The sequence below is a fragment of the Pangasianodon hypophthalmus genome, chromosome 26, assembly GCF_027358585.1.
Source record: "Pangasianodon hypophthalmus isolate fPanHyp1 chromosome 26, fPanHyp1.pri, whole genome shotgun sequence".
Classification (NCBI taxonomy): Eukaryota; Metazoa; Chordata; class Actinopteri; order Siluriformes; family Pangasiidae; genus Pangasianodon; species Pangasianodon hypophthalmus.
In genome coordinates this window covers 2128111-2154450 of record NC_069735.1, presented here as the reverse complement: position 1 = coordinate 2154450, position 26340 = coordinate 2128111, and the positions used below count along the sequence as shown (strand labels likewise).

At 35.7% G+C, this 26340-nt stretch overlaps 1 protein-coding gene across 1 annotated transcript in view; it reads right to left on the bottom strand.

Moving 5' to 3' along the window:
- The window catches only part of LOC113535765 (receptor tyrosine-protein kinase erbB-4), a 93569-nt gene that overhangs the window by 10642 nt on the left and 56587 nt on the right, over positions 1–26340 (bottom strand). The window contains exons 3-14 of the mRNA XM_034300422.2: positions 23815–24001; positions 20750–20884; positions 19237–19302; positions 16042–16160; positions 14680–14821; positions 12284–12397; positions 11055–11181; positions 9841–9914; positions 6627–6717; positions 3978–4177; positions 1024–1156; positions 515–608 (exon numbers count right to left, since the gene is read on the bottom strand). Of these exons, the coding sequence (XP_034156313.2) occupies positions 515–608; positions 1024–1156; positions 3978–4177; positions 6627–6717; positions 9841–9914; positions 11055–11181; positions 12284–12397; positions 14680–14821; positions 16042–16160; positions 19237–19302; positions 20750–20884; positions 23815–24001 (1482 nt within the window). The remainder of the gene's footprint in view (positions 1–514; positions 609–1023; positions 1157–3977; positions 4178–6626; positions 6718–9840; positions 9915–11054; positions 11182–12283; positions 12398–14679; positions 14822–16041; positions 16161–19236; positions 19303–20749; positions 20885–23814; positions 24002–26340) is intronic.

Below are 26340 nucleotides of genomic sequence, written 5' to 3'. Positions count from 1 at the left end.
ACAGTGTTTTATTGCTTACACAGTCAACTCAAATACTCATCAAACATTAAAAGAAGCACTTTTGTGAGCAATATTGAGCTCTCCAAGTCATAATGCCACACTGTTGGTTAGTTTCCAGCAGTGGACATGCTTTTAAATGTTAATTATACATTTTATACAAATAAATGGACAAGCATTAACTCATATTGCGAGGGAAATTGATGGTTGTTGCCTCATTTACCCTGAAAAAAAAAAGACTATAATTATTGTCCAATAATTATTCATAAGCCTGTCTGAAACACTGTAAAAAAAACAAAAAAAGAGCAAAAATAGCTTCAGTGCTGCTTTTACAAAGTTTTTACTGAAGCGCTGTGGTTTTGAAGATGAATTTTAAGATTTTTGCAGAATTCAAAAGAAAAAAAAAAAAACAGTGCTTTGATGCCAGATTCATTAAACAGCCAAATGATGCCTCATAAATAAGTAATATTCACTTCTATCCTCGCAGCCCGAGTTAGCAGAACTTGTTTTTTCTTACTGGTCCGTGGCACGTCAGTGTTTTATCTCCAGCTTTCTCACACTGGCTGTCACATTCCATGCAAGTTGACCCGTTGATGAACTCCCGGACATCTCTGTAACACAAATAAATCAGGCACATCAGATAAATCTGTTTATGTGTCCCTGGTTTAAATAGCAGCCGTGAAAACCACTTAAGCTACTAGAGCTCGTTCTTTATTACATTAGCTTTTTTTCTCGCCTAGCTAGCATTTGTAATGCTTCTAGCAATGAACTTTAATGTTTAGGATGCTAATGTGTTCAGTGCTCAGTGCTCGCTGAAGTGAAGTGCTCTTCATAAAACATTTTATCTGTAGACTTTTTTTCTCGCCTAGCTAGCATGCTAGGCAAGAAAATGTTGCAGAGTTGGCTCCTGCTGTGTTCTTCTAGCAATGGACCTGGGACCTGGACCTGAAACTATTAACCAGCAGAGCGTTCAGAAATGGTCTACCTCTGCCAGGGAGGTGACACAGGTTTAGTAAGGACACTGACCCGTGGTAGAGGTTGCAGGACTTCACACACGTCCTCCCGCGACTGTAGTACCTACAGGACACACACTGTTCAGGACCAGGACCCCAACATCCTGCTTCTGAACACAGCTTATCACACACATGCTGCTCTGTAACTGTAAAACACACACACACACACACACAGGCATACACTGGTAAGGACCGGGACCCCAACATATGATGCACACACAGCTCTATAAATGAATGAATGAATGAATGAATAACATTGGGAAAAAATTTAAAGTCCCAGTACACTTCTTCCATTTAATTTTTTAATTAGATATTTATTTTTTATTGAAATTAATCCATTAAATGTTAATTTAATTAAAATTAAATGCTGTCCAATTTGGTCCTTGAGCTTCCCCGCTTGAGAGACAGAATAATTACACTACAACTGGTGCACACTTCCTGTGATCCGTCTTACTCACACACACCCACACACACACACACACAAGCACAAAGCCATCGACACACTAATACACACTAATACACTAATAAGATGGTGCCGAGCTCAGCGCTGTCGCTGAAGTCAATAACATCTTTATCCCACACTCGTCACTCTGACAGCTGACTGTGAGCAGCGTGTCTTCAGTCTCAATGGGTTTAGTGCTGTGTGTGTGTGTGTGTGTGTGTGTATTCAGTGCAAACTCATGTTTACTAAATCAGAGTGTTCTACACATAAGAGATAAAAGAGAAATGAATATTGATTTTTTTTATCCATTACTGATTTAAATGTAAATCTATGAGTCTATTTTACAAGAAACAAAACAAAATTTCACACTGAAGTTAAATAATTACTTATATACACAATGTACACAAAAGAATCTGTCTCTTAAAATAACATCTGAAATTATTCCATTTAATCCCACTTACTATAAACACACACTAGTCCAGAGTTAAAGCGTTAAAGATAAAAAAAAACAAACATTCCCCTTTAATCCCACTTACTATAAACACACCTCCCACAACAAAAAATAAACAAAACAAACAAAAAAACACTAATCCAGAGTTCAGGCGTTAAAGATTAAAAAAACAAACAAACAAATATCCCCTTTAATTCCACTTACTGTAAACACACCTCCTAAAACAAACAAAAACTCTAATCTAGAGTTTAAGTGTTAAAGATAAAAAACAAACAAATATCTCCTTAATCCCACTTACTATAAACACATCTCCCAAAATAAAAAATCAACAAAACAAACAAAAAAAACACTAATCCAGAGTTCAGGCGTTAAAGATTAAAAAAAAAACAACTCCCCTTTAATCCCACTTACTATGAATAATGAAAAGTTAAGACTCCACCCCCTTCCCCAAAAAAGAATAAACAAAACACTAGTCCAGCATTTAGGTGCCATGGAAACAAACAAACATAATGTTTACATAAATATCCCATTTAATCAAACTTATTATAAATAATGAAACAAATACGAAACAAACTCTGCCAGCGTTTAGGAACAATATAAACAAAACAAGCAAATAAATGAATAAATATCCAATTTAATCTCACTTAGTATAAATAATAATAAGACAAAAAAGGCAAAAAGAAAAAAAACAACACACAAAAAAAACAAAAAAACCCAAAGTAAAACAAAACAAAACAACAAAAAAAAAAACACTAGTTCAGAGTTTAAGAGTTTAGGGGCGATATGATATGAACAAACAAACAACGGCACATAAAACAATACAAACGCATGTACGTATGCAAATAAATAAATAAATAAATCAGAAATTATCCTATTTAATCCCACTTAATATAAATAATTAAAAGACTTTTTACAAACAAAATATAATGTAAATAATGAAACCTAAAAACTGTCCTTATGTTCTCCGGAACATTATTCCAGAGTTTATGAATGAGATTTAAAAAATCTTCAAAATCTTGCATGAGTTGTCATGTATTATCAGTGTTGGTGAGAATCACAAACAAAACAGGCGTCTCTTATAATAAATTATGAAATTTTCCCATTTAATCTCATTTTAAATAACAAAAAAGCAAATTTTCACAAGATAGGAAACACTCTCCCACCATTAACCCCTCCCCCCTCCCAAAAAAAAAAAAAAAATGGCTGACAGGCAGCATTGAGGAGGATGAAAAACAAGTTACGTGTCTCTTATAATAAATGATGGAAATGATCTCGTGTATTTATTCTGATTATGAATTATGAATATATCCCGGGATCACTGGGTGGGAAGCGGGAATACACTCTGGATGGATCACTGGTCTATTACAGTAAACATTTCTCACTTCAGTCTTATTGCTCTTTATTACTTGTGCTGTGGACTAGTAAATTCCAACAGAGCCCCCTAGTGGAGCAGTGTGCTATTGCAGTTAAGTCATTCTGATTGGTTGTTGTTGGGTTTTTTTTCCCCTCATCTTTAATTTTCTGTTATTAGGACTTGAAAGCACATTCATGTAAGTCCATATGTTTTAATTTTATAGTAAGATGCTTGCATGCCTTCCCAGATAAATGTTACTACTAAACTGGAAATGTATTATGACGGTATAAAAAATGAAACTATACTATACTATTAGTATACTAAACTATACTAAATTTTAATTTTTAAAATTTCAGGTACATCAGCATGAACCCAGATATAGATTATTACTTTTTTTTTGATTACCAGTGTTTTTATATCACATTAGTACAAGCACCATCCTTTTTGTACATGTAATAGTAGTAATATCAACATTATATCATACGTATATATTTATATATTTATATATAATATATATTTATAGCATATTTATTATATATACAGTATATATAAATATTATATTTTATAATTTTCAGATGAAATCACTTCTATAGAAAGCTTTCTATGGAACATATACAAAGGAGCGACTCAGGGGTCCAAGCACCAGGGACCAAAACTAAAGGACGCCATTATTGTTACTGTTTCTGGTGAAACTTTAAACTGAAACTCAGCTCAACTCACTGCACTGTTGCGTGTCCTTGTTGTTGTTCAGCAGAGCTCTCTGACTGCTGGAGCGGAAAAACCTCGTCCAGTTCAGCGTGTGATAGAAACACAGCTGGCTGTTGTTGCTGATGTAAACGTTCCCGGCGCTGATCTCCTGCAGAGACTGGAAGCTCAGGGATGTGATCCAGCGCTGCTTCAGGATCAGCAGAGAGATACCACTGTGGGAAAATAAAAACATGATGGATCAGATGTGAGTGAAATGTGTGTGTGTGTGTGAATTTTTAATACTGTGTCTGCTTTTGATGGAAGCTTCAGCTCAGGGGATATTTACAGAAAAAAAATTAACCTTTAATGCCAATGCCCTTATCTGATGAAAAACAAGAGAAATTTCTTTTTCTTTTTCTTAATCACACATAAAATGCTATATAGTTAGAGAACAAAGAATAAAATAAAGCTCTAATAAGCACAATTTCTTTTAATTATGAATTTGTTTCTGATTACACATTGAAATGTTTATTATCAATATTGATTTAAAAAAAAATGGAGAAGCTTTCTTAGACCAGAAATGTAAATCAGGTGAGACAGGAGAAACAGCACAAAAATTATAATAATAATTTAAATTTAAAACAATGTAAAAAGGCTGGAAAAACAACACAATCAATCAGTCAATCAATCAATCAATCAATCAATCAATAAATACAAGAACCTTAATGCAACTACTCTAGATTAGGCAATACATTTATTTGATATTAAAGAAAAAATGTATTTCATTCATAACCACAAACCTTTTTTTTTTTCAAAATTAAATTCTGATTCCTTACAAATTTAAACATTATCAAAAAATTATAATTAAAAAAAGCCACAAACTTTTGTCCAACTTTTGTTGGACCAGAAATGAAATGTAAAGACACTGGAGGGGAAAAAATCAGAACAAAAAAATAAAATATTTTTACACCTGCTTCATTAGGCAATGCTTTTAATGATGAGAAATTGAATTCATTTTCCTAATCACAAATTTATTTTCAATTCTATTCAAGAAAAAAAAACAGAACTATCATGTTTCGCATGTTTCGACAAAAGTGAAACGTAACTATAAATGGATAATAAGTATGCCATGTCATTCTTTGATAAATCAAAAGTTAAGTAAGCAATGGGAGAATAGTTTTCATGTAAGAAGGATAAAACACTTTATAATTTCCTGTTTTAGAAAAATAATCAACTTCGCATTGGTAACAGTAACTCCAGTTCATCACATTGATTATTTTCCTATAAAAGCACACAAAACAGAGTGTTTTATTCCTTACGTATCAAGAAAAAAGTGGGAAACCTTCTCTGGACCATCATATTCATAATGGATGTTATGGATCTGAAGCAAATAAAACTTTCATAAATAACGGTAATTATAGTAATTTGTACACAATTATAGAGGAGGATTCAGAAACGTACGCTAATTATAGGCTAGAAACAATTGTACACAGCATATAGATGAGAATGGATTCAGTCTGTGTGATACTCTAATGACCTCCAATCATTCTGTCATTATCTGAGCCAATTAGAAACAAAGGATTAGAATGAGTTAGGGGTCCAAGCACCAAGAGTGTTCACTATAGAGTGCACTATATTTCCAAACAATATACTCTAGCGCATACAACAGTGTGGCTTTTTTGTTGATATGACTCACAATGCACTGATCTCTGAATGGACGGAATAGTGTGTAGGGTAATGCTTAGTGTGTATGGTATAACACTTGGCGGCATGCCATCCATCCATCCATTTTCTGTACCGCTTATCCTACACAGGGTCGCTGGGTGCCTGGAGCCTATCCCAGGGAACTCAGGGGAACAAGGCAGGGGAGAACCCTGGACAGGGTGCCAACTCATCGCAGGGCACAATCGCACAATCATTCACACACTACGGACAATTTGGAAATGTCTACAATACATGTCTTTGGATTGCGGGAGGAAACCGGAATACCCGGAAGAAACCTCCGAATCGCGTGGAGGACATGCAAACTCCACACACGCAGGGCAGAGGCGGGATTCGAACCCCCACAGCACACACACACACACACACACACACACACACACAGAAAGCTAAACCCATTGTTACGAATGTCCACAAAACAAGTTAGTTCCGGTTTCACCTAAGTTACAGCAGCTCTACACAGTCGTAAACATTAACTCCTTCACTGGTGTCTCTTTTTTTCCTCTCTCTTAAGGTCAGTAAAGCCAAAAAAAAACGCAGCTTGTTATGTGCTAGAGAAACCACAAAGCAAAGTCTGGCTGTTACAAAGTGCTGACACTGGAGACTCCTTCATAAAATGATAAAAAAAAAACAAATGTCTCCTTGTTTCCTTACATAAAAATTCACCGCATCAATGATTACATGTTTTGAAATCCGTTTATGTGGAGTGTCCAACATACATATTCTCTTTATAAGTTGTTACTAAAGAAACTATAACATATTAGAACTTTTTTTATTTTGTTTTGGATTGCAGGATTCACCCACACTTGGTTTATAACCTTGTGAAATTCGTATCTATAACGTTTCTTTTATAAACAAGTTACAAAGCAGTTACAAGTTTACATCTTTTTTTTTTTTCATCTAAATCCCATGGGGCTGGGTGTGCAAACTTATGCACACACAGTATGTATGGCAGTGTCTTACCTATAGAGAGTTCTTCCCCCGATAGTAGCGAGGTTAGAAAAGACGCTGAAATCCGTCATGTTCTCTGGCCATGACTGGATATTCAAGTAGCCTGAGACAGAAGATCAAACATCAAATCAGTGTATTTTTTTTTTTTTATTTTACAGTCATGGAAGTACCTTTGCAAACATTGGGAATACTGGGAACACTGGGAGCGCCGAGGACAAATTTTAGAAAGTATAGCCTCATTCCTTTTTGCCCCCAGCACTTTTCAAAACACAGTTTAAACAGTAACATCATCTTTATGATTGTTAACCTGGACGAACGTAACCTAGTTAGCATTATATTCTTTTAATAGTAACAGTTATAAGCAGAATGAAAGAACATTTTAACAGAAATAAAGATAATTTACGGTGTGTGTTACACCCTGAGTGTAACACAATGCTGGGAGAGCTAGATAGAGCAGATGTGCTACAGTATATATAAATCAGAAATGCGTGCACACCACTGTTAACGCAAAGTCTTTTTGGAATAGTTTCCAGTCTTTTTGTGCAGTTTATGAGTTTTTTTGAAGTGGGAATAATGCTAAAACCTGGCAACCTTAACTGTGAGCTACGGATATAAATATTTACTATGGAAATATGACAATATGAAATAATTATCGTACAAATCATCCGCATGTCTACGAAGATTGGGAAAGGCCACTATTTATTTACACCAAACAACACAGTGTTTAAAAGGTTAGGAATAAAATACTCCATGTTGTGCTGTTATAGTAAAATAATCCATGATGCAGTTACTGTTGCCACTCCAAAGTTGATTATTTTCCTATAACATCATACCTGAAATGTATTATTCCTCATACACCACAGCAATATACCAACGGTTACAATTATACATCTATTAAAATGAATAAAATGTTTTTTATTCTTATTTTTATCCATTTATAGCTACATTTAATGTTATGGAACGTACGCAAAAAGAGCTAGCTCCTGTTATCGTTTATGTTATTGCATCTATAAACAGTCGTTCCCTCACCATCCTATTTTTTTCCCCTCTTTCTTGAAGTTAATGAAACAAGAATAAAAAGCCGGAAAGTGCTGACACTGGCGACTCCTTCCGTAAATCTTAAATAAACATCTCCTTACAGAAAATTGATACGTACCATATCAATGATAATACATTTTTCTTTGTTAATTAATGGTGTTTTTTTTTTTAAAGGAACTACCGAACGTAGCTGCTGTTATAGAAAAAATCTGACCAATCAGAAACGAGAATTCAATAGTGATGCGCTAAAGCATGTTAACTATAAAAATTTAGCTGCTAGCCTGCTTAAATTGAGCTACAAACATTGATAGCAGTTGGTCAGCTTGTCCAATAAAATGTTGGAATTCATTGTTTTATTAACTAAAATGGGAACAGTTTGCTTATTTAAGCAAATTGAAATCTGGAATACAGTAAAGTTCTGTATATTCAAATTATATTCCAGTATTATTTCGTATATTTGATTTATATATAATTGCATTAATCTAAACTTCTTAAAAGTTAAATGTTGCTGAGAAACTACTGCAAACTTTCCTGTCAGGAATATCGATGTCACTTTTGAGACACCAACTCCGAATGCGGCAGTGTATGAACAAAATATATGGCATCATAAACGATTTAGAAAAATAGTATACAGGATACTACAGTAAATGTGCGGAGAAGATATTTAGAGCCGTTTCAGTTTTATATGAGGACACCTACGAAGAGTTTTAATATTACTGGCTGTAATTTTTCAGCTTTAAAATGATCAATAACGCCACCTATAAACCGAGGAGGGAAAAAAAAAGGGTCTCATTGCTCGTTCTTCCTGCCAGCATTGTCATTATGAAGGAAGCGCTTCACTTTATTAGCTGTTTGGCGTGCCACTGTCTGGGGTTCGAGGTGACAAAAAGCTTTAATATGAGACGCACTTTATTGTTTTGTATGTTGCTACATTTAATCAAACAACGCTGCGCGACGACATTGTGCTCAATTTTAAGGACGCTTTCATAACTGTCGATTATTGCGCCCGCTCTTCTTTTTTTTTTTTTTTTACTCTCCAGACTGCAATACATCTGAAATTCGGCTGCTTGAGATCTCACCCTCTAACTTTAATGCACTCTGGTCACCCATTTCCTGTCATATTCAAAAGAAATCCCTTCTCCTCACCTATAAAACCCAACACGGCAGCACCCAGGGTGTTATACCGACCAATTCTGACTCTCTCAAATGAACTGCCTCTACTCTTACAGAATAGTACACAAAAAGTGCTTCCTTTTTGTTTCAAGGGCTTATAAATGCTGTTGATGTTTTCTTTTTGTTTCCCTGATATTTACTTTGGTCCATAAATGCAAAACGCATTTAAAAAAAACAAGAGCAAATTCAGAAACACAACACCAAAAGCATCAACATTACAAGAAAACCAAAAACTGAACAAGAAAACCAAAAATGTAACAGCAAAACAAAACAGCAAAACCAAAAACACAAGAAAACTAAAGACAACAGCAAGTCAAAACAGCAAAACTAAAAAGTAACAGCAAAACCAAAAACACAACAGTAATTCAGAAACACAGCACCAAAACAAAAACACAACCGCAAACCCAAAACACAACAACAGATCAAAAACACAACAACAAATCAAAACAGCAAAAATCAAAAACACAACAGCAAAAACAAAAACAAAAAACCTCTAAACCAAAAACACAACAGCAAAGCCAACTATGCTACAGCAAATCAAAAACACAAAAGCAAGTCAAAACAACAAAACTAAAAACACAAAAGAAAATCAGAAACACAACAAACCAAAAACACAAAAGCAAAACCAAAATACAACAAATCAGAACAACAAAATCAAAAACACAACAGCAAAACCAAAAAGACAACCACATCTGAAAATACAACAGCAAAACCAAACACACAACAAACCAAAAACACAACAGCAAAACCGAAAACATAACAGTGAAACTAACAATGCTACAGTGAATCCAAAAACACGGCAAATCAAAAAACAGCAAAATCAGACAACACAACAACAAAACTTGAAACACAAGAGCAACTTCAAAACACATGAGCAAATCAACAAAACAAAAGCTTGTCATGCTACTCATATATATATTTATATATATACACATATGTGTGTGTGTGCGTGTGTGTGTGTTATTATATAGCGTAATATAATGATATTACATGTATATATTGGCCCTGAACTCACCTGTGATCTCTTTGACAGTGCGGAAGGCGTTCAGGCGTTCAGGGTCCAGAGCTGCGATACCATGGTACATGTCTCTGCCATAAGGAGAGAAGAAACGTAAGAAAAAAGCAAATGCTAATTTGGGTGAGATTTACTTTAGAATTATCTATTCATAAACACACTCGGTAAAACGCCTGAGACATGAAATATCACATGATCGTAAAATACGAGTGTGTACATGAGTGTGTGTTGGGTTTATAAGGTAAATGAGAATGAAAATGTCTCCTCTTTAAAAATTTTTGATTTGAGCCTAGCCAGATTTATGTGTTTTTATCATCTTTTGGTATGGGTTTTTAGCTAGCACGCTAATGCTAATATGAGAACAAAATACAGAGACAATGCAGATTGGGCAAAAAAAACAGCAACAACAACAACAATAATAATAATAATAATAATAACTAGGCATTATAGTTCTGTTTTCTACTCTACACTTTAGCTAGCTAGCTAATATTTTTGTTAGCAGGCTAGCTGTTTCTAACAGCTCATATGTTCCAGCTCATATTTAAGCTAGCTAGCTAACATTAGGTAGTTTATGTACTAGCATTAGTTTGTTTTGTAGTTTACGTACTTTACTAATCCAAGCAGTTGAGAAGTTGAGATTGAATTAGTTGCTAGCTTTATTCTTTTATTCTAAAACAAAAGGAGCTAACTTTGGTTAAAAACATATCGCAAATCTTAAAATGATGTATTATCGATCTTAAAGTTGTAATTTGCAATTATGCAAATCCAAACGCTCTCTTTTTGAGTCATCTTGATGCACATTTTTGACATTCCCTTAGCAGCTTCATGCATTTGGATGGTGTTCCAACAATTTCGAATGCCAAGCACAAGAAATCCTCACCATAAAAAAATAGTTTGGGGCTTGAATTTAAAATATATGCATTTTTATTTTTTAATTTAATACAGAAATTTCAAGCATTAGCATTTAGATACAATATCTAGGATGAAGATAAACCAAACGTGCAGAAAATTTACACAAATAAGATTTTTTGTTTAAAACATTTGTCTCACTCTGATAAATGTGTTAATAATGAAGCAACTGTGTGGAATTCAGGAATCAAACAATCACTTCTGAAGCTGTTTGCACTAAAAAAGGGGGATTTTAATAAACAGAATCCTCAGGAGACGTCATACGGAGTGAGGTTCAGAGAGGAGAAGAAAAAAAAAAGGCTCACCCTTTGATTCCAGTGACGAGGAAAATCAGGTTGCCGTTGATTTTGGTGCAGTTGATGAACTTGTCGATGTTGCTGGAGTCGACGGTCTGCGCCGTGTGTAAACTGCCCGTCCCTATTCCATCACACACTCGAATACAAAAAAAAAAAAAAAACACTTTAAAAAACACACTTCCAAACTGATCAGCATGAGTAAATAGTTAGTTAAAGTCAAAGGAGAAAAAAACTAAAATGGCGTATTGACCACATTGCATTTTATTGATTTTGTCCAAAATTTTTGTTTTATATATTCTCAATTTCGATTGGTAACAACTTACACAGGGACTTGTATGGTGGACATACAAGATATGTAAACAGATTGAAAGAGATTTTGCAATATGTGTAATCGTGTAATCGACAAAAAAATGAATGAATAAACAAACTAACAAATAAATAAAAGATTGAACAAAAAACAAACAAACAAACGAATGAATGAATGAATGAATGAAGAAACAAAAGAACAAACATAAATAAATGAACACAAACAAATAAATGAGCAAAGAAAGAAAGAATAAACAAACAAATGAATAAAGAACAAATTAATTTACTTCATTTAATTAATTTAATTAATTAATGAACAAATGGACAACCAAATGAATAAACAAATAAAAAATTAAAAGAACAAACAACAAATAAATAAATGACTAAAATGACTAAAATAATGAATAAATGAATAAACCACTGAAAGAATGAATGAACAAATGAACAAAAAAAATGTATATCACTCAATCTATCAGTGATTCAGTGTTTTCTGTAGGTTTCTGTAAGGAGGCGTTTATTTAACATTTATGGAAGGAGTCTCCAGTGTCATAGCTGTCAGGTAAAGCTGTAACTTTGTGTTTTTTGATTTTTTGGATATCTTCAGGACAAAGGAGTTTAAGTGACACCAGGAACGAACTTGTTTTGCCGACATTCCGCAACACGTAGCTATAAACTGATAAAGGTTTGATGTTACGTTCTTTAGTAAATAAGTAATTATAATTGTTGACAAATTTGTTGTGGCGTAAGAGCAATAAAACACTTCAAGACATGCTGTTACTAGAATTACACCACACCATTGTTGATTATTTTCCTATAACAGCACACCCCCAAGTCTTTCATTCTTTTTGTATTTGTAGCAAATTTGTATCAATCATTATATCCGCCATCTTCAGATGTGTTGAATTTATTCCCATCTCCTCTATTCTACACACCTTTAGGACAGATGTCAGTACAGGGGACACACATCCTGACGTGGTTTTCCTCCACCTCCATCTTGTTACTTGGACAGGCTCGAACACAGGAGCTGTGATCCACCACAAAGTTATCTGGAAGAGATTTAAACCCCAGATCAGACAAAACTCATTAGTCATTAGTAATCTTTCCATTTGATGATACATCTAGTGTTTTATTGCTTTCTTTATAACATGGTCCTGATGTCTGAATCTCGGTTATTAAAAAAAATTTACACAATTTTGTTAAATAATTGTTTTCTCAGATAGGATTCAACATTGTCTGTTAGCTGAAGTTACACAAACATAGAGGAGTGTACAGTCAGATCCATAAATATTGGGACAGTGACACAGTTTTGGTAATTTTGCCTCTGTACACCACCACAGTGGATTTGAAATGAAGCAGTCAAGATGTGACTGAAGTGTAGACTTTCAGCTTTAATTCAAGGGGTTTAACAAAAATATTGCATTAACCGTTTAGGAATTACAGCCATTTTTTACAGAGTTCCTCCATTTTCACAGGCTCAAAAGTAATGGGACAAACTAATATAATCATAAATATTAGGATTATTTTTATTACTTGGAGGTAAATCCTATGCAGTCAATGACTACCTGAAGTCTGGACCCCATGGACATCACCAAATGCTGAGTTTCCTCCCTTGAGATGATTTGCCAGGTCTTTACTGCAGCCATCTTCAGTTGCTGCTTGTTTGTGGGTCATTCTGCCTTCAGATTTGTCTTCAGTAAGTGAAAAGCAGCTCAGTTGAGCTCTTGGGCTGCTTTCACAGTATGTTTTGGGTTGTTATCCATCTGTACTGTGAAGCGCTGTCCTATCAGTTTTGCAGCATTTGACTGAATCTGAGCAGAAAGTATAGCTCTGTACACTTCAGAATTCATCCTGCTACTTCTATCAACAGTCACATTATCAATAAACCCCAGTGACCCAGTTCCATTGGCAGCCAAACATGCCCATGCCATAACACTGCCTCCACATGTTTGACGGATGATGTGGTATGCTTTGGATCATGAGCCCTTCCTTTCCTTCTCCATACTTTTCTCTTCCCATCATTCTGGTACAAGTTAATCTTGCATCAGAACTGGTCAGCCTTTTTTTTTTGAGTTTTTTTAGCAAAGTCTAATCTGGCCTTTGTGTTCTTGAGTGTTACCAGCGGTTTGCATCTTGAGGTAAACCGTCTGTATTTACATTCATGAAGGTGGCTCTTGATTGTAGACTTTGACAATGATACGCCTACCTCCTCCAGAGTGTGCCTGACTTGGCTAGATGTTGTGAAGGGGTTGTTCTTCAATAAGAAAAGAATTCTGCAATCATCCACTTTAGTTGTTTTCTGTGGTCTCCCAGGCCTTTTGGTGTTGCTGAGCTCGCCAGTGCATTCCTTCTTTTTAAGAATGTACCAAATTGTTGATTTGGCCCTCCTAAAGTTTCTGCTATCTCTCTGATAGGTCTGTTTTGGCTTTTCAGCCTAATGATGGCCTCCTTCACTTGCATCAACACCTCTTTGGACGGCATATTGAGAGTTCCCATGAACAGCTACCAAATACAAATTCAACACTTGGAATCAGCTCCAGACCTTTTATATCCTTAATTTATCATGATATAAGGAGGAAACAGGCCACAGCTGGCCATGAAACTGCTTATTAGTCTATTGTCCCATTACTTTTGAGCCTGTGAAAATGGAGGAACTCTGTAAAAAATGGCTGTAATTCCTAAACGGTTAATGCAATATTTTTGTTAAACCCCTTGAATTAAAGCTGAAAGTCTACGCTTCAGTCACATCTTGACTGCTTCATTTCAAATCCACAGTGGTGGTGTACAGAGGCAAAATTACCAAAACTGTGTCATTGTCCCAATATTTGTGGACCTGACTGTATATACTGAGTCAAAGTCAGTGTGAGCTTTTCGAAAAAATTAGACTGATGCTGGGTAAACCAGTTATCATTCTATACTTTGAAAACCAATTGTACGGAATTAAACAATTACATGAATATTGCAGGTTTATAAACACAGTGAACAGCACTGCAGGTTTATACACAGTGAACAGCACTGCGGGTTTATACACAGTGAACAGCACTGCGGGTTTATACACAGTGAACAGCACTGCGGGTTTATACACACAATGAACAGCACTGCAGGTTTATACACAGTGAACAGCACTGCGGGTTTATACACAGTGAACAGCACTGCGGGTTTATAAACACAGTGAACAGCACTGCGGGTTTATAAACGCAATGAACAGCACTGCGGGTTTATAAACACAGTGAACAGCACTGCGGGTTTATACACACAGTGAACAGCACTGCGGGTTTATACACAGTGAACAGCACTGCAGGTTTATACAGACAAAATCAATGACACTCACATGGACATTTCTTGACGCAGAACGCTCCGTACGTGTATTTGGCGTTGGGATTATGCTCCAGCTGGAAACTCGTGGAGTTGTAGATGAAAGGTTGAGGACACTGAGTCACACAAGCGCCGCTGTCGTTAAAGTTCGTACAGGCCTGGAAAATAACTTAGTTAGTACACCAAGAGGTAAAACATGGCTCTGATTAAAACTCCTGGTGATAATCACAACACTTAGAGCAGTGTATATCAATAATAATAAATTATAAGTGGAAGCGTGTCCTGTATCTCCAGGAGTTGTGAGTCTGTTTCAGATAAGAGCTGTCTCTCTCTCTCTCTCTCTCTCTCTCTCTCTGCCTACACTTACATTATTATTAATAAGAATTGAGATTTGCAGTTTCCCTGGAGCTCTTGTGGTAAATAATGAGTTCAAACATCACAAATAAGAAATGATTTCTTCTAATAAGAAGTGATAGATTTCTTCTAAAAGGAACTCACAATAAGAAAGTAAGAGAAAGTCAGAGAAAACTGTTGAGCTATAAAGCAATGTAATATAGCGCACTGACATCACGCTAACATTAAAATAGAATTTAGCTGCAGTTAGTTAAAGTAGAGTTTTATGGTAGATCTAAAACACAAGTATGGTGTTTATATAAATATAATAAAGAAAGTATATATAAAGACTTTCTTTTTTATTGATAAAGATTTTTATTAAACAAACAAAAATAAATGTCTATTTATTTACAAAATAAACAATCAGATATGTTTATTTGTTTGTTTGTTTGTATGTTTACTTAATTATTTAATAAATCATTCATTTTACTATCAATAGAGAGCTCAAACAAACAACACCCATTTATTTATTTATTTATTTATTTGTTTGTTTGTTTGTTTGTTTGTTCCATCATTAAATATTTATTTAAATTTTAAAAAAGGAATATTTCACTGAGATTTATTTTTATGTATTTATTCATTTATTTTATTATTTCTAAACATTGTAAGAAATTTTATTAAATTAAATGAATATTGAACGAATAAATAATATTTATTTATTCGTTTGTGTATTTTCACAAACAATTTGTATTTATTTTACTAAACAAACAAATAAAGAAGTTAGAATAGTAAATAATAAGTTAATGCATGTATTTATTTGTTTGCTATTTATTTGAGTATACTATCTATACCATCTATTAAATTTTATTACAGAAACAAAACAAACAAACAAATAAATATTGTTTGTTTGCTTGCTTATTTGTTCTTTTGTTTAATAAAGAAATGCACAACTCTGCTATTACGGCATCGTGGCATAAGTACAGTATGAATATAAATGTTGTACAACATTGTATTATATTATTAGTATAAAAGAAAGAAGACGTACGAAGCAGTCGGTGTGTTTGGGTCCTGAACAGCCTCCAGCACACTCGCGGTGACAGCAGTCACTGACATAGGGACTGAAACAGCGACTGTCACACTGATCAGCACACACCGTCTTCGTTACTGACACACACACGCACACACACACACACACACACACAAAACATTTATATTTCAGTTGAGTCACACTGTACCCCCTCACACATACACATATACACAACATTTATATTTCAGTTGACTCACACTGCACCCTCCGACCCCACACATACATATATACACACACACACATATATACACACACATACACAACATTTATATTTCAGTTGACTCACACTGCACCCCCATCCCCACAGACACACACATATATATATATATATATATGCACTCTCAGACACACACATACACATATACACAACATTTATATTTCAGTTGACTCACACTACACCCCCATCCCCATAGACACAGACACACACATACACAACATTTATATTTCAGTGACTCACACTGCACCCCCTCACCCACGCACCCACCCACCCACACACACACACACACACACACACACACACACATACATTTATATTTCAGTTGAGTCACACTGCACCCCCCAACCCACACACACACACACATGCACACACGCACACACACATTCTATAGATTTCCTGTCAAATTATTTATAGTAACATTTTTCTTAAACTACATCACAACTACATAACCCATTTATGACAACTGATATAAACCTATATAACCATGAGGAGGTTATAGAGACATCAAAGATGCAATCATTGTTTTTTCGTTTGGTTTTTGTTGTTGTTGTTGTTGTTGTTTATTCCTGAATTGTACAAATAACGTGGAAGATAAGTAGGACATGATAAAAAAAATAATTAATTTAAAAAAAAAAAAAAAAGAAACAGATTACACCATGGCCTTACTAAGTTGCTGTTTGGAAAACAGAGTTCCGGTCAGGAATGCTTGTTTGTGTTTGGATGCGCCTCCTGTCAGTCATCTTATAGACACTCTACGGGCCTACTGTAGATCCTGGGGGCGGAGTTTCGTGAACATGGCCAGGAATCATTCAAATATCGAAACCACCTAACCGTTAGACACCTAATCATGGAAGAAGGAAAAATAAAAGACAAATCTTGCCTAACGCACCTTTAAGTCGATATATATAGTATTTAGATTTACTCCACCATGTGCTGTGTAAAACCATGAAGAAAAAAAAGTTTTTTAAAAAAAGCGTATCTGTCGCTCTTTGTTGTACGCTGGAAATTCCCTGCAATTACTGTAACTGTTTAAATACAGCGTGTCAGCCACATCAATATGTTTGTGGATCTGGAACCTTCTCTCAACCTGAACTTGGCAAGTCCCTCTGTAATTATCGCCCACGCTGCGATCCGCACCTCCAATAGAGTTATCGGTGGAACAGAGACTCTGATTAGAAAAGCTGCAGGAGTCAGGAGGAGGGAACATGTAGGAGGAGAAGGCAACGAGGGATGCATGGACCTTGTCGCGATTTTTCAAAAGAGCTGCCAAGCGATCAAGCTTTCTGCTCCATTCGCTGTCTATTATACAGCACAGGGGTTCATGATGAATGGGTCTGACATAACCTGTTTGTATTTTTTCCCCTCAATGTAGCTCTAACTCATAGCTCAGACATAGAGTTTTACAAAATAAAAAATCTGACGCTAATAAAATGCTATGATCGGGCGTGACATGGCTGTCAAAAATGTTCTTAGCATTCAGTTAAGTCCAAAAGTTAGGTGAATTGTTTGAGTGAGGAAAGTTGCTTGTATTCAGAGATGGGTTATGCAGGTACTTCAGTCGATTTTCCAAGCTCTTCATTCAAATTATGTAAATGACCTGTGTGTAGTTCATGCCTCCAAGGTTGCCAGATTTTTTTTTTTTGTACTAGTGTCTAGACTGCCTGCCTTTAAACTCAAAAAAAAAAAAAAAAATCAGGGATAGAAAATGCAGACTGAAGAAGCAAGTTCAAAAAAAACAGACTTCCTGTGAAAACTGCAATGAATTTCGTGGTAACACAATTGCATTATTTATCCATGTAGCACACAGTTATAGAAGGGAATGATGTATAATCACACTATCGAGTGTCACCCAGATGAGGATGGGTTCCCTTTTGAGTCTGGTTCCTCTCAAGGTTTCTTCCTCATATCATCTCAGGGAGTTTTTCCTCTCCACCGTCGCATCTGGCTCGCTCATTAGGGATAAATTCATATATTTAAAATTTATATCCTAAATGTATTTATTTCTGTAAAGCTGCTTTGTGATAATGTCCATTGTTAAATGCGCTATACAAATAAAATTGAATTGAATTGAATGGAAATTGCTTCTTTTTGTCAACATAAAAGTTAGAGACGACTGAGTAATGAAGCATAACATTTAAAAACGACTAGTATTCATCACAGCAATTATCACATTAATCACTGCAAATTTGGTTTTAATTCAACAAAATGGCTTCTTCGCTCATTAGTGAGCAGCTTATAGAATAGCACTTGATCCAGTACACTATCCTATTATATTGCGGGATCATTGCGGGATATAACCTATTTTATCTATTTATTAAATAAAATAGGTTTTTTTTTTCAGTGTTTACAGCCAAAGTATATACTTACGTATTGTTTATTACATCAAACTGTCAAACAATGGCGCTTCACTCGAATGCTGCTCTTCGCTTGAACCGATATTGCACAAGAAAATCGTCCATAACCGTGACACGTTTCTGTTTTACTCAAACTCCATCCCATAACTCTCTACATAGTGCTTAACTCTGGATTTAAGTGCGTGTAATTCCGGTAGTGAAGCCTCATCATGCACACGATACTGAACTCTGAAATCATGAATAACATCACAGCAGCTTTTATTTTATTTTATTTTTTTATGTTGATGATTCAGATATTCAGAGGGAAACAAATGCAAAAGTAGCCCTAGAGGAATTTCATATGCATGGAGTTGCAGGAAAACTACAAATTCCACTCTTCAACCTTTAACCTTAACTGTTATTACATTTACATAAGGCTTGAAACGTGCCAGTTATAATCACGACACCAAGCCGAGTTCAACAGAACAGTGTTTTGAGATCACGTCCCAGTGGAATATATTCAAACGATTTCATGCACAAACACTAAATTCGAACACAGTAATGACTGCTAAAAAAAAATTGTAAGCTTTGACAAGTACTCACAGATTTGGCACTGATCCTCATGAGGACCCCAACATCGTCCGTTACAGTATCTATGGCAACGTCTGCCTGCGGAGAAAAAGGTCCAACGTCATTAATACCGATTATGAAAGGAATACATCAGGATGGGGGTGATTTTAATATTTGTGGAAGGAGTCTCCAGTGTCAGGGCTACTGAGAAACCATAAAGCATAAAACATAAAAATTACAACTGTTTAAAGTAAGTATGCTTATAGTTTCTAACAGGCATTTCTAGCTCTCAGTCAGTGCCTTGTGTGTGTGTGTGTGTGTGTGTGTGTGTGTGCACCCCTGACAAAACAGAGTCTGTTAAAAATAATTACACTTCACTAAAGACCTACTTTAAATGTGCTTCATAATTACTAGGCAGTCGATTACATACAAATGGCAGAGTAATTAAGGGAGAAAACAGCTGAAATTAATTTAGTGTGAAAACGGTGTCAAGTACCATTTAACACCTATACACACGCTTATTAAAACTGTAACTGTAAATACTACACCGGAAGTGCTGAATATCATTTTGTGACTTATCCTTCCACTAACGAGAGGAGCCTTTAATACCTTTTATACCAAGTTATCTGTGCTAGCTACATACCCTCACCAGAGGCAGCAACGATCTCTGCTACTTCCTTCCGAGCTTTATTCTTCTTCATAATGTCTCTACAGACATATAATGATAAGATAAGATAATGTTTTTCTTCCATTTTTTGTAAAGAGGAATTCATTCCAGAGTGGGGGAACTGAAGAAACATCGGACCGCACGCACCATAGGATTGATCCGGGGAATCATTCGAGCGAGTTGTTTGGATTTGTTGCTTTGCTGCGTCATACCTAATTTGCATAAAATATGTACATAGAATATGTATCTTCAATTTAGTGCTTGCTAGCATGAAATAGCCAGATTTGCGCCATGCTACCACACGCGCCAATGGACACGAAGATACCAAGAATATGAAAAAATCCAAAACATAGAGCGCTTTTTGTTCCTCTACCTGACTAGATTTGCTCTGAATCAATGACAATAAACCACCTCGATGATAGAATAAGTTTCGTAATTCCATTATCAAGGAATCCAGCAGCCATATCTAATACTCCCGGATCTCCGGAAAATCTCGGATCCATTACATCTGTGAAGAGACTCAATTCCAGATGTGCCAGATTGGTAATATTCTTTTCACACTTCATTTATCACAAGTTCACCATATCTTACCACCCTGGCTCAAAGAATGTTCAATCCGACACCTTTTCTTACAGTAGCATGATGGTTCCTGAGTCCTGCACAGTAGCTCCTGTTACACGAGGAACCGATGAGGATATTGACGGGAAGAGACTCATTACATTAACATTATAATAGCTACAAATGGATTCGTCTCCATTTTCTTGGTTCACTGAGTCGAAGATGTTTCACATGTTGGCCCATGCCTCATGAATCAGAATGTTAATCATAATAAATCAGTTGTAGCTTCATACAGATACGAGGTGTGCAATATTTACTCACATGAATAGCCGCTGTTGTTGGACGGCACCACCAGCAGCTCAGCGCGAGGGTTCCTCATGATGTCCTGCCAGTGGATGGTGTCTGTGTGGCACAGGAACTTGTTCTGATCCACATACACACCTCCGTTCAGGATCTCTGACAGGACATATATATTAAAATATATATATATATATCAGTGGATGAGAATCTGTGACTCAGCAGCATCTTCTGAATGGATAAAAACAAGATTGGACAGTGGAGTTGGCATTCATATAGCACCAACAAAAGACGTTTCTTCACAACATGTACATATTCCAACAAATGATGAAAATTTGTGTCCATTTTTCCAAAATCTGGCCTTGTAATTGTCCAAACGTAGGACTTACTGCTAAGTAGGAACTACTAGCGAGTGCTAGGATAGGATGTGGAAATAATCACAGCTTATTCTAGCACATTTGTTCATCTTAAGATGGAATAATGTACAGTAACTGAATCAATCATTATTACGACAGACGTCCAAATAGTACTTTAGTCTCTAACAAGGAGTTAGGAGAGGAGTTCAAGACCCACCAATGTGGACATGATGAATTTGCATACACTTTGTAATGCCAGTGAGCTGGACTAATATTTATGCACAAAAGATTTGTTGTATCATATCAACAACTTATTAGGAAATTCAGGATCAGTGCTTCTACTTGGCTGTTGGAGACTCATTAACATTTAAGTACAACTCAAGGATGAATTATTTAAAACTGAATTAATGAATTCAACACCATGCATATGAATGTGTTTGCACTAAATCACAGTCAGAAACGAGAGAAAGAAGACACTTTTTTTTTTTTTTTTTAAATGATGTTACTTAAAGGCAAGACAGTTTCAGCTACTGTATATATGGGTGTAATATAACACAAGCGCTGAAACTGATGGATGAATGGATCAATCAATGGCCCAATCAACGGATTGATGGGCGGATAAATGATGTATGGATAGGAAGATTGATGCGCTCATGGGAGAATGGACAGCTGATCGGATGCTTGGATGCACTTGATGATATGATGATGGATGGATGGATGGATGGAAGGATGGATGGATGAATGGGTTGAGCAATCAGTCAATGGAAGGATAGATGATGTGTGGATAGATGGATAAGACGATTGATGGCTTGGTGGGAGGATAGACAGTTGGATCAATGGTATGATGGAAGTATGTACTGTATGAATGGACAGGAGTATGGATGAATGGATGTATGGATGGATGGATGAATAAATGGATGGGATTATATGATGTGTATGTATGTATGGATGGATGGATGGATTGTTAGATGGATGGATGGTCGAATATATGTATACTAGGGGTGGATATTAGGCATAAAGGGGTGTATATGTATGGATGGATGGATGAATGGATAGATGAATGAATGGATAATTGGATGGAACTGTATATCTTTGTATGTATGTGTGTATGTAAGGATGGATGAAGCAATCAATGGAAGGATAGATGATGTATGGACAGGAGCATTGATGGACTGATGGGAGGATGGCTAGTTGGAAGGATGAATAGATACACAGGATGATGGATGCTTGAATAAATGGTTGGAAGTATGTACCGTATGTCTGCATGTATGATTAAATGGACAGGAGGATGGAGTTTATGTTACTACAAAAAAATACGAAATCGAATAATTCAGTTAGCATCAGAATATTAAAGTTCTCGTATCATGCTAACATGCTGTATTTAAAAAGAGGCTTCTTACCTCATATTCTGTATTATTTAGTAGAAAGTCATTTATTTTCAGTATAAATTAAAGTGCGTATGGTAGGTGGCACGGAGGTAATGTAGCAATATATTTTCCCCTAGCTTACCTTCGAGAAACCAGTGAAGAAGAACCGGTATGCGTTTAGCCCCATATGCTTTTTGGGCCTAATGTCCCATGTGTCGGTGTGCTTTGAGGAAATAAATGGTTGTCTTTCAGTCATTCATTTGACAGCTCGTTTATGGGGATATTGCACACTTTATGGAATTTGCTCGAGCTCATCGATCAAACTGACAGCCAAAGCTGCTCTTCGGGCTTTTTGTTCAAAAGACAACAAGGAACACGGACACCAGAAATAAGCAGGTTTTAGGCAAAAAGTCAGCCCCAGCTACTTATCTAAAAATGTGCAGGCTGATACAGGAGACTTCTATATGCTTCCTATAGCCCCGGTTTTCTTCACTGCTGCTACAGCTGACCTCTGACCTTCACTATATTTCATTGTTTTTCATCTCATTTTGTCTTGTTAGTGCCAACTACTGAGTGCAAACACCTCCGTTTGTTTGGGAATCATGCTAACGTTATGTAGCTTGTTTTCTACCTCGGTTCCTAGGTTCTGTATTTCCTTTCTATTCGTTATTGCTCCTAATTATAGTTTTCTTCTTCTTCTGGTTCTCATATTTCTAGGTGTGTATCAGCTTGTCATTTTGGATCTCCTCACCATGACCTAATCTATTGGAAATATCTGTATAGATTGACTCAGTAGATACATCCTGGTGGGCTCCTCAAGGGTTAATTGGATAGTTAAGGGTTCTTAGCTTGGGCCATAGTGGAAAGTGTTCCACCGTGTTGGAAGAACACGTTATAGTTCTAAACTATTGGCATCCTGGCAAAAATTTCTTCCATATATTTTCCAATGAGTGAGAGACATTCCATTGAAAGGTGGAAAAGTTGGAAATGACGACTATGACCACTATATTGAAAGTTCTCCAGGTACTCCAGCTTTTTGAAACCAATTTATGTGGTAATAGTTCTCCAGCAAAGACCTGAGTTGGATTTAAAGCTATTGGGTTTAACTAAACAAAAAATTAGTTCTTGGTTAAACTTAAGGCATCTATACCTACTTTTGGCCCTTTTTGATATCTGTCACTTAAAATGCCCCAATCTCAAATAGATATATGGTATTTTATATATATTTTTAGTACAAATCGGCCTATGGGGCTCTTAAAGCATCTTTTATTCACTGCTAGACTGAGAAGCTACAAATGGATTGGCACACCAATGTCACAAAAGAGTGAAAAAAAGAGGGACTATAGAGAACTACAGGAACGAGTACCGGTGAGGTTGTTGAATCCGAGTTGGCGCAGACCGAAGTATTCGTCTCTCCTGTAGTTGAGGAAGATGGCCAGAGCGTAACGGCCTTCGTACAGTTTGGCACCGCGGATGATACGCAGGTTCTCCAGAGGCAGATAGTCGAACTGGTTCAGAGCTACCAGGACGTAACCGGTCACCTCTCGGATCGACTGCATAAACACAACAGGAACACTGAATACAGGAAAACCAGGAGACATCAAGTTAACATTTATGGAAGGAGTCTCCAGTTTCAGTGCTTTTATAACAGATATCAACGACTGCTGATAGCTGCATTGTAAGTGATAACATGAACTTGTTTTGTGGATGTTCCACAAGTCTAAGTGTAACTATAAACAGATCAAAAAGTATGACATTTAATTAATCACTCTTTAATTAATACAAATTTGTATAATTTGGTAAATTTGGTAAATCGCTGTAGTATAAGATGAATTTCAGTATGTGCTGTTATAGCAAAATAATCTAATTTAGTTATTAGTGTTAACACCACCGTGTCATCGATTATTTTCATATAAATTATATGCATTTAATTTATATGAAAACTGTGTACATTTACATATATAATATACAATATGTGTAGCTATTATAATGGAGTTCATGGAATGGAGTTTTTGCAAAGAAAAGTTGAACACAAAAAGTTCCATGCCATAACTACCGATGCGAAACTTTTGTCAGCGAGAATAGGCAAGGACTACAATTCCCTGACACGGCACACAATGCGTGAGGAAATTCGAACGCCGCAGGCTGTAATTAGTCAGATTATACCTTACAGCTCCTGTAATTATCAAGTAAGAGGTTGGGTCGTGTCAAATTCGAGTGGGTTCTGCATGAAAATAACCTCGTTGGCTATAGCTTGTCTGCATAACAATAAAAAAAAAAAAAAATGGGTCACACACTCCTCATGTTCATAACAATCCTGAACAAATGAGTTGCATAAACCTCAACAGTTCTGAGACGTTGTATTATAAAATGTTTTTTTTTAAATTTCAATGAATATGGAATCCAGTTGTTCTGCAATGATTCTGTTTGAATTTTCAGTGAACGTTTTCTGTGTACTAGTGTCCATCAGTTAAACCCCTTGAAATCTTTCACTAATTTAACCTGAAGCATATGATTCATTATGTTACTGTTACTATTATTATTATTATTATTATTATTAGTACTTATACAGTATTTTATGTAGTTATGAGGCTGAGATATCATTCTGGACACTCTGGAACTGCAAACTTTCTGCAGTATTGATTTTTCCCTGTTCGTGATTTACCAATATCCTAAAAAAAAAAAAAAAAAAAAAAAAAGACACCTGGCATTTCTGCTATTTCAGGTTTAAGGAGAGAAGGTGACGGCGTAATCATATTAACGGTCCTGCACTCGGGAACTGCTTATCATGGATCTTAACAATCATGAAAACTTTTAACTGGATGGTGGATTTTTTTAGATGATTCTACAGTAATACACAGTAAATAGATTTAAAAAAAAAAAAAAAAACAGCCATAATAGTCCATCTTCAATTTGTATTTAATCACTTTCTAATGATCGTCGTCTTTGGAAAGAAGTGTTGGATTTGACACTTTTTCTAACATCCAGCCTGGATTATTTCGCCTCCAGAACACCAGAGGGCGCTCTCTCGCAGATTCTCATCCATTTCTTCTCTTATGCACTTCCTGTTTGAACTCTATAAAAAAGCACATGGCTCTCGTTGCGAAGTCTTGCTGTTCGCCAGTCGTTCTAGTAAGTTCTGAGCTGTGTTTGTTTGGATTGCATTTTTTTTCGTGTATGATATCTGTTTTTTTTTTTGTTTGTTTGTTTTACCATGCATTGTATTTTGACCAAGTTTTGGATTTGTCTTGTGATTAGACTGTTTTTGGTATTGCCCTGAACTGTCTTGATGATATGCGTGATAATAAACCTGCTGTACGTGGATCCTTATTCTGCCTCCATGAGCCCTTAGTTGCACTTTTTAGGTCAAAATTTTGCATCCGTTTACTGCCATTTTTTTTTTGAGCATTTTGGAAATAATTTCTATTATAAATTTTGGCTGAAATAATTTTGAGTTATATATTTAGACTTGTTTTTGATTGTTTCTACTTGTTTCACTACACAAAGTCTAAAAATCAAATATTTACAAATCCAAATATGATATAAAAATGCCACAGAAGTACATTTAAGGTACATTTACGTTACACTGCAACGTAAGCAGATCTATAAATTATAGTCATTGTCAATTTCAAAAAAAGAAAAATTTCTAACAGTTCCATGAAAAGTTAGAAATGGCTACAGGTTAAGAAAAGGGGAGGGATTATCACATCACTACACAACTAAATATTTTCCTATAATCTAAGTCCTTACATAATGCACAAAAATCATTAATATAAAGTTTACCTTTTATACTGTTTTTCTTTATTATTTACTATAACAATCGAACAATATGATGCTATGAGCCAGCCTTTTTTTGCTAGACCAAAGAAAGCCACGTTCAATATGTCTCTAA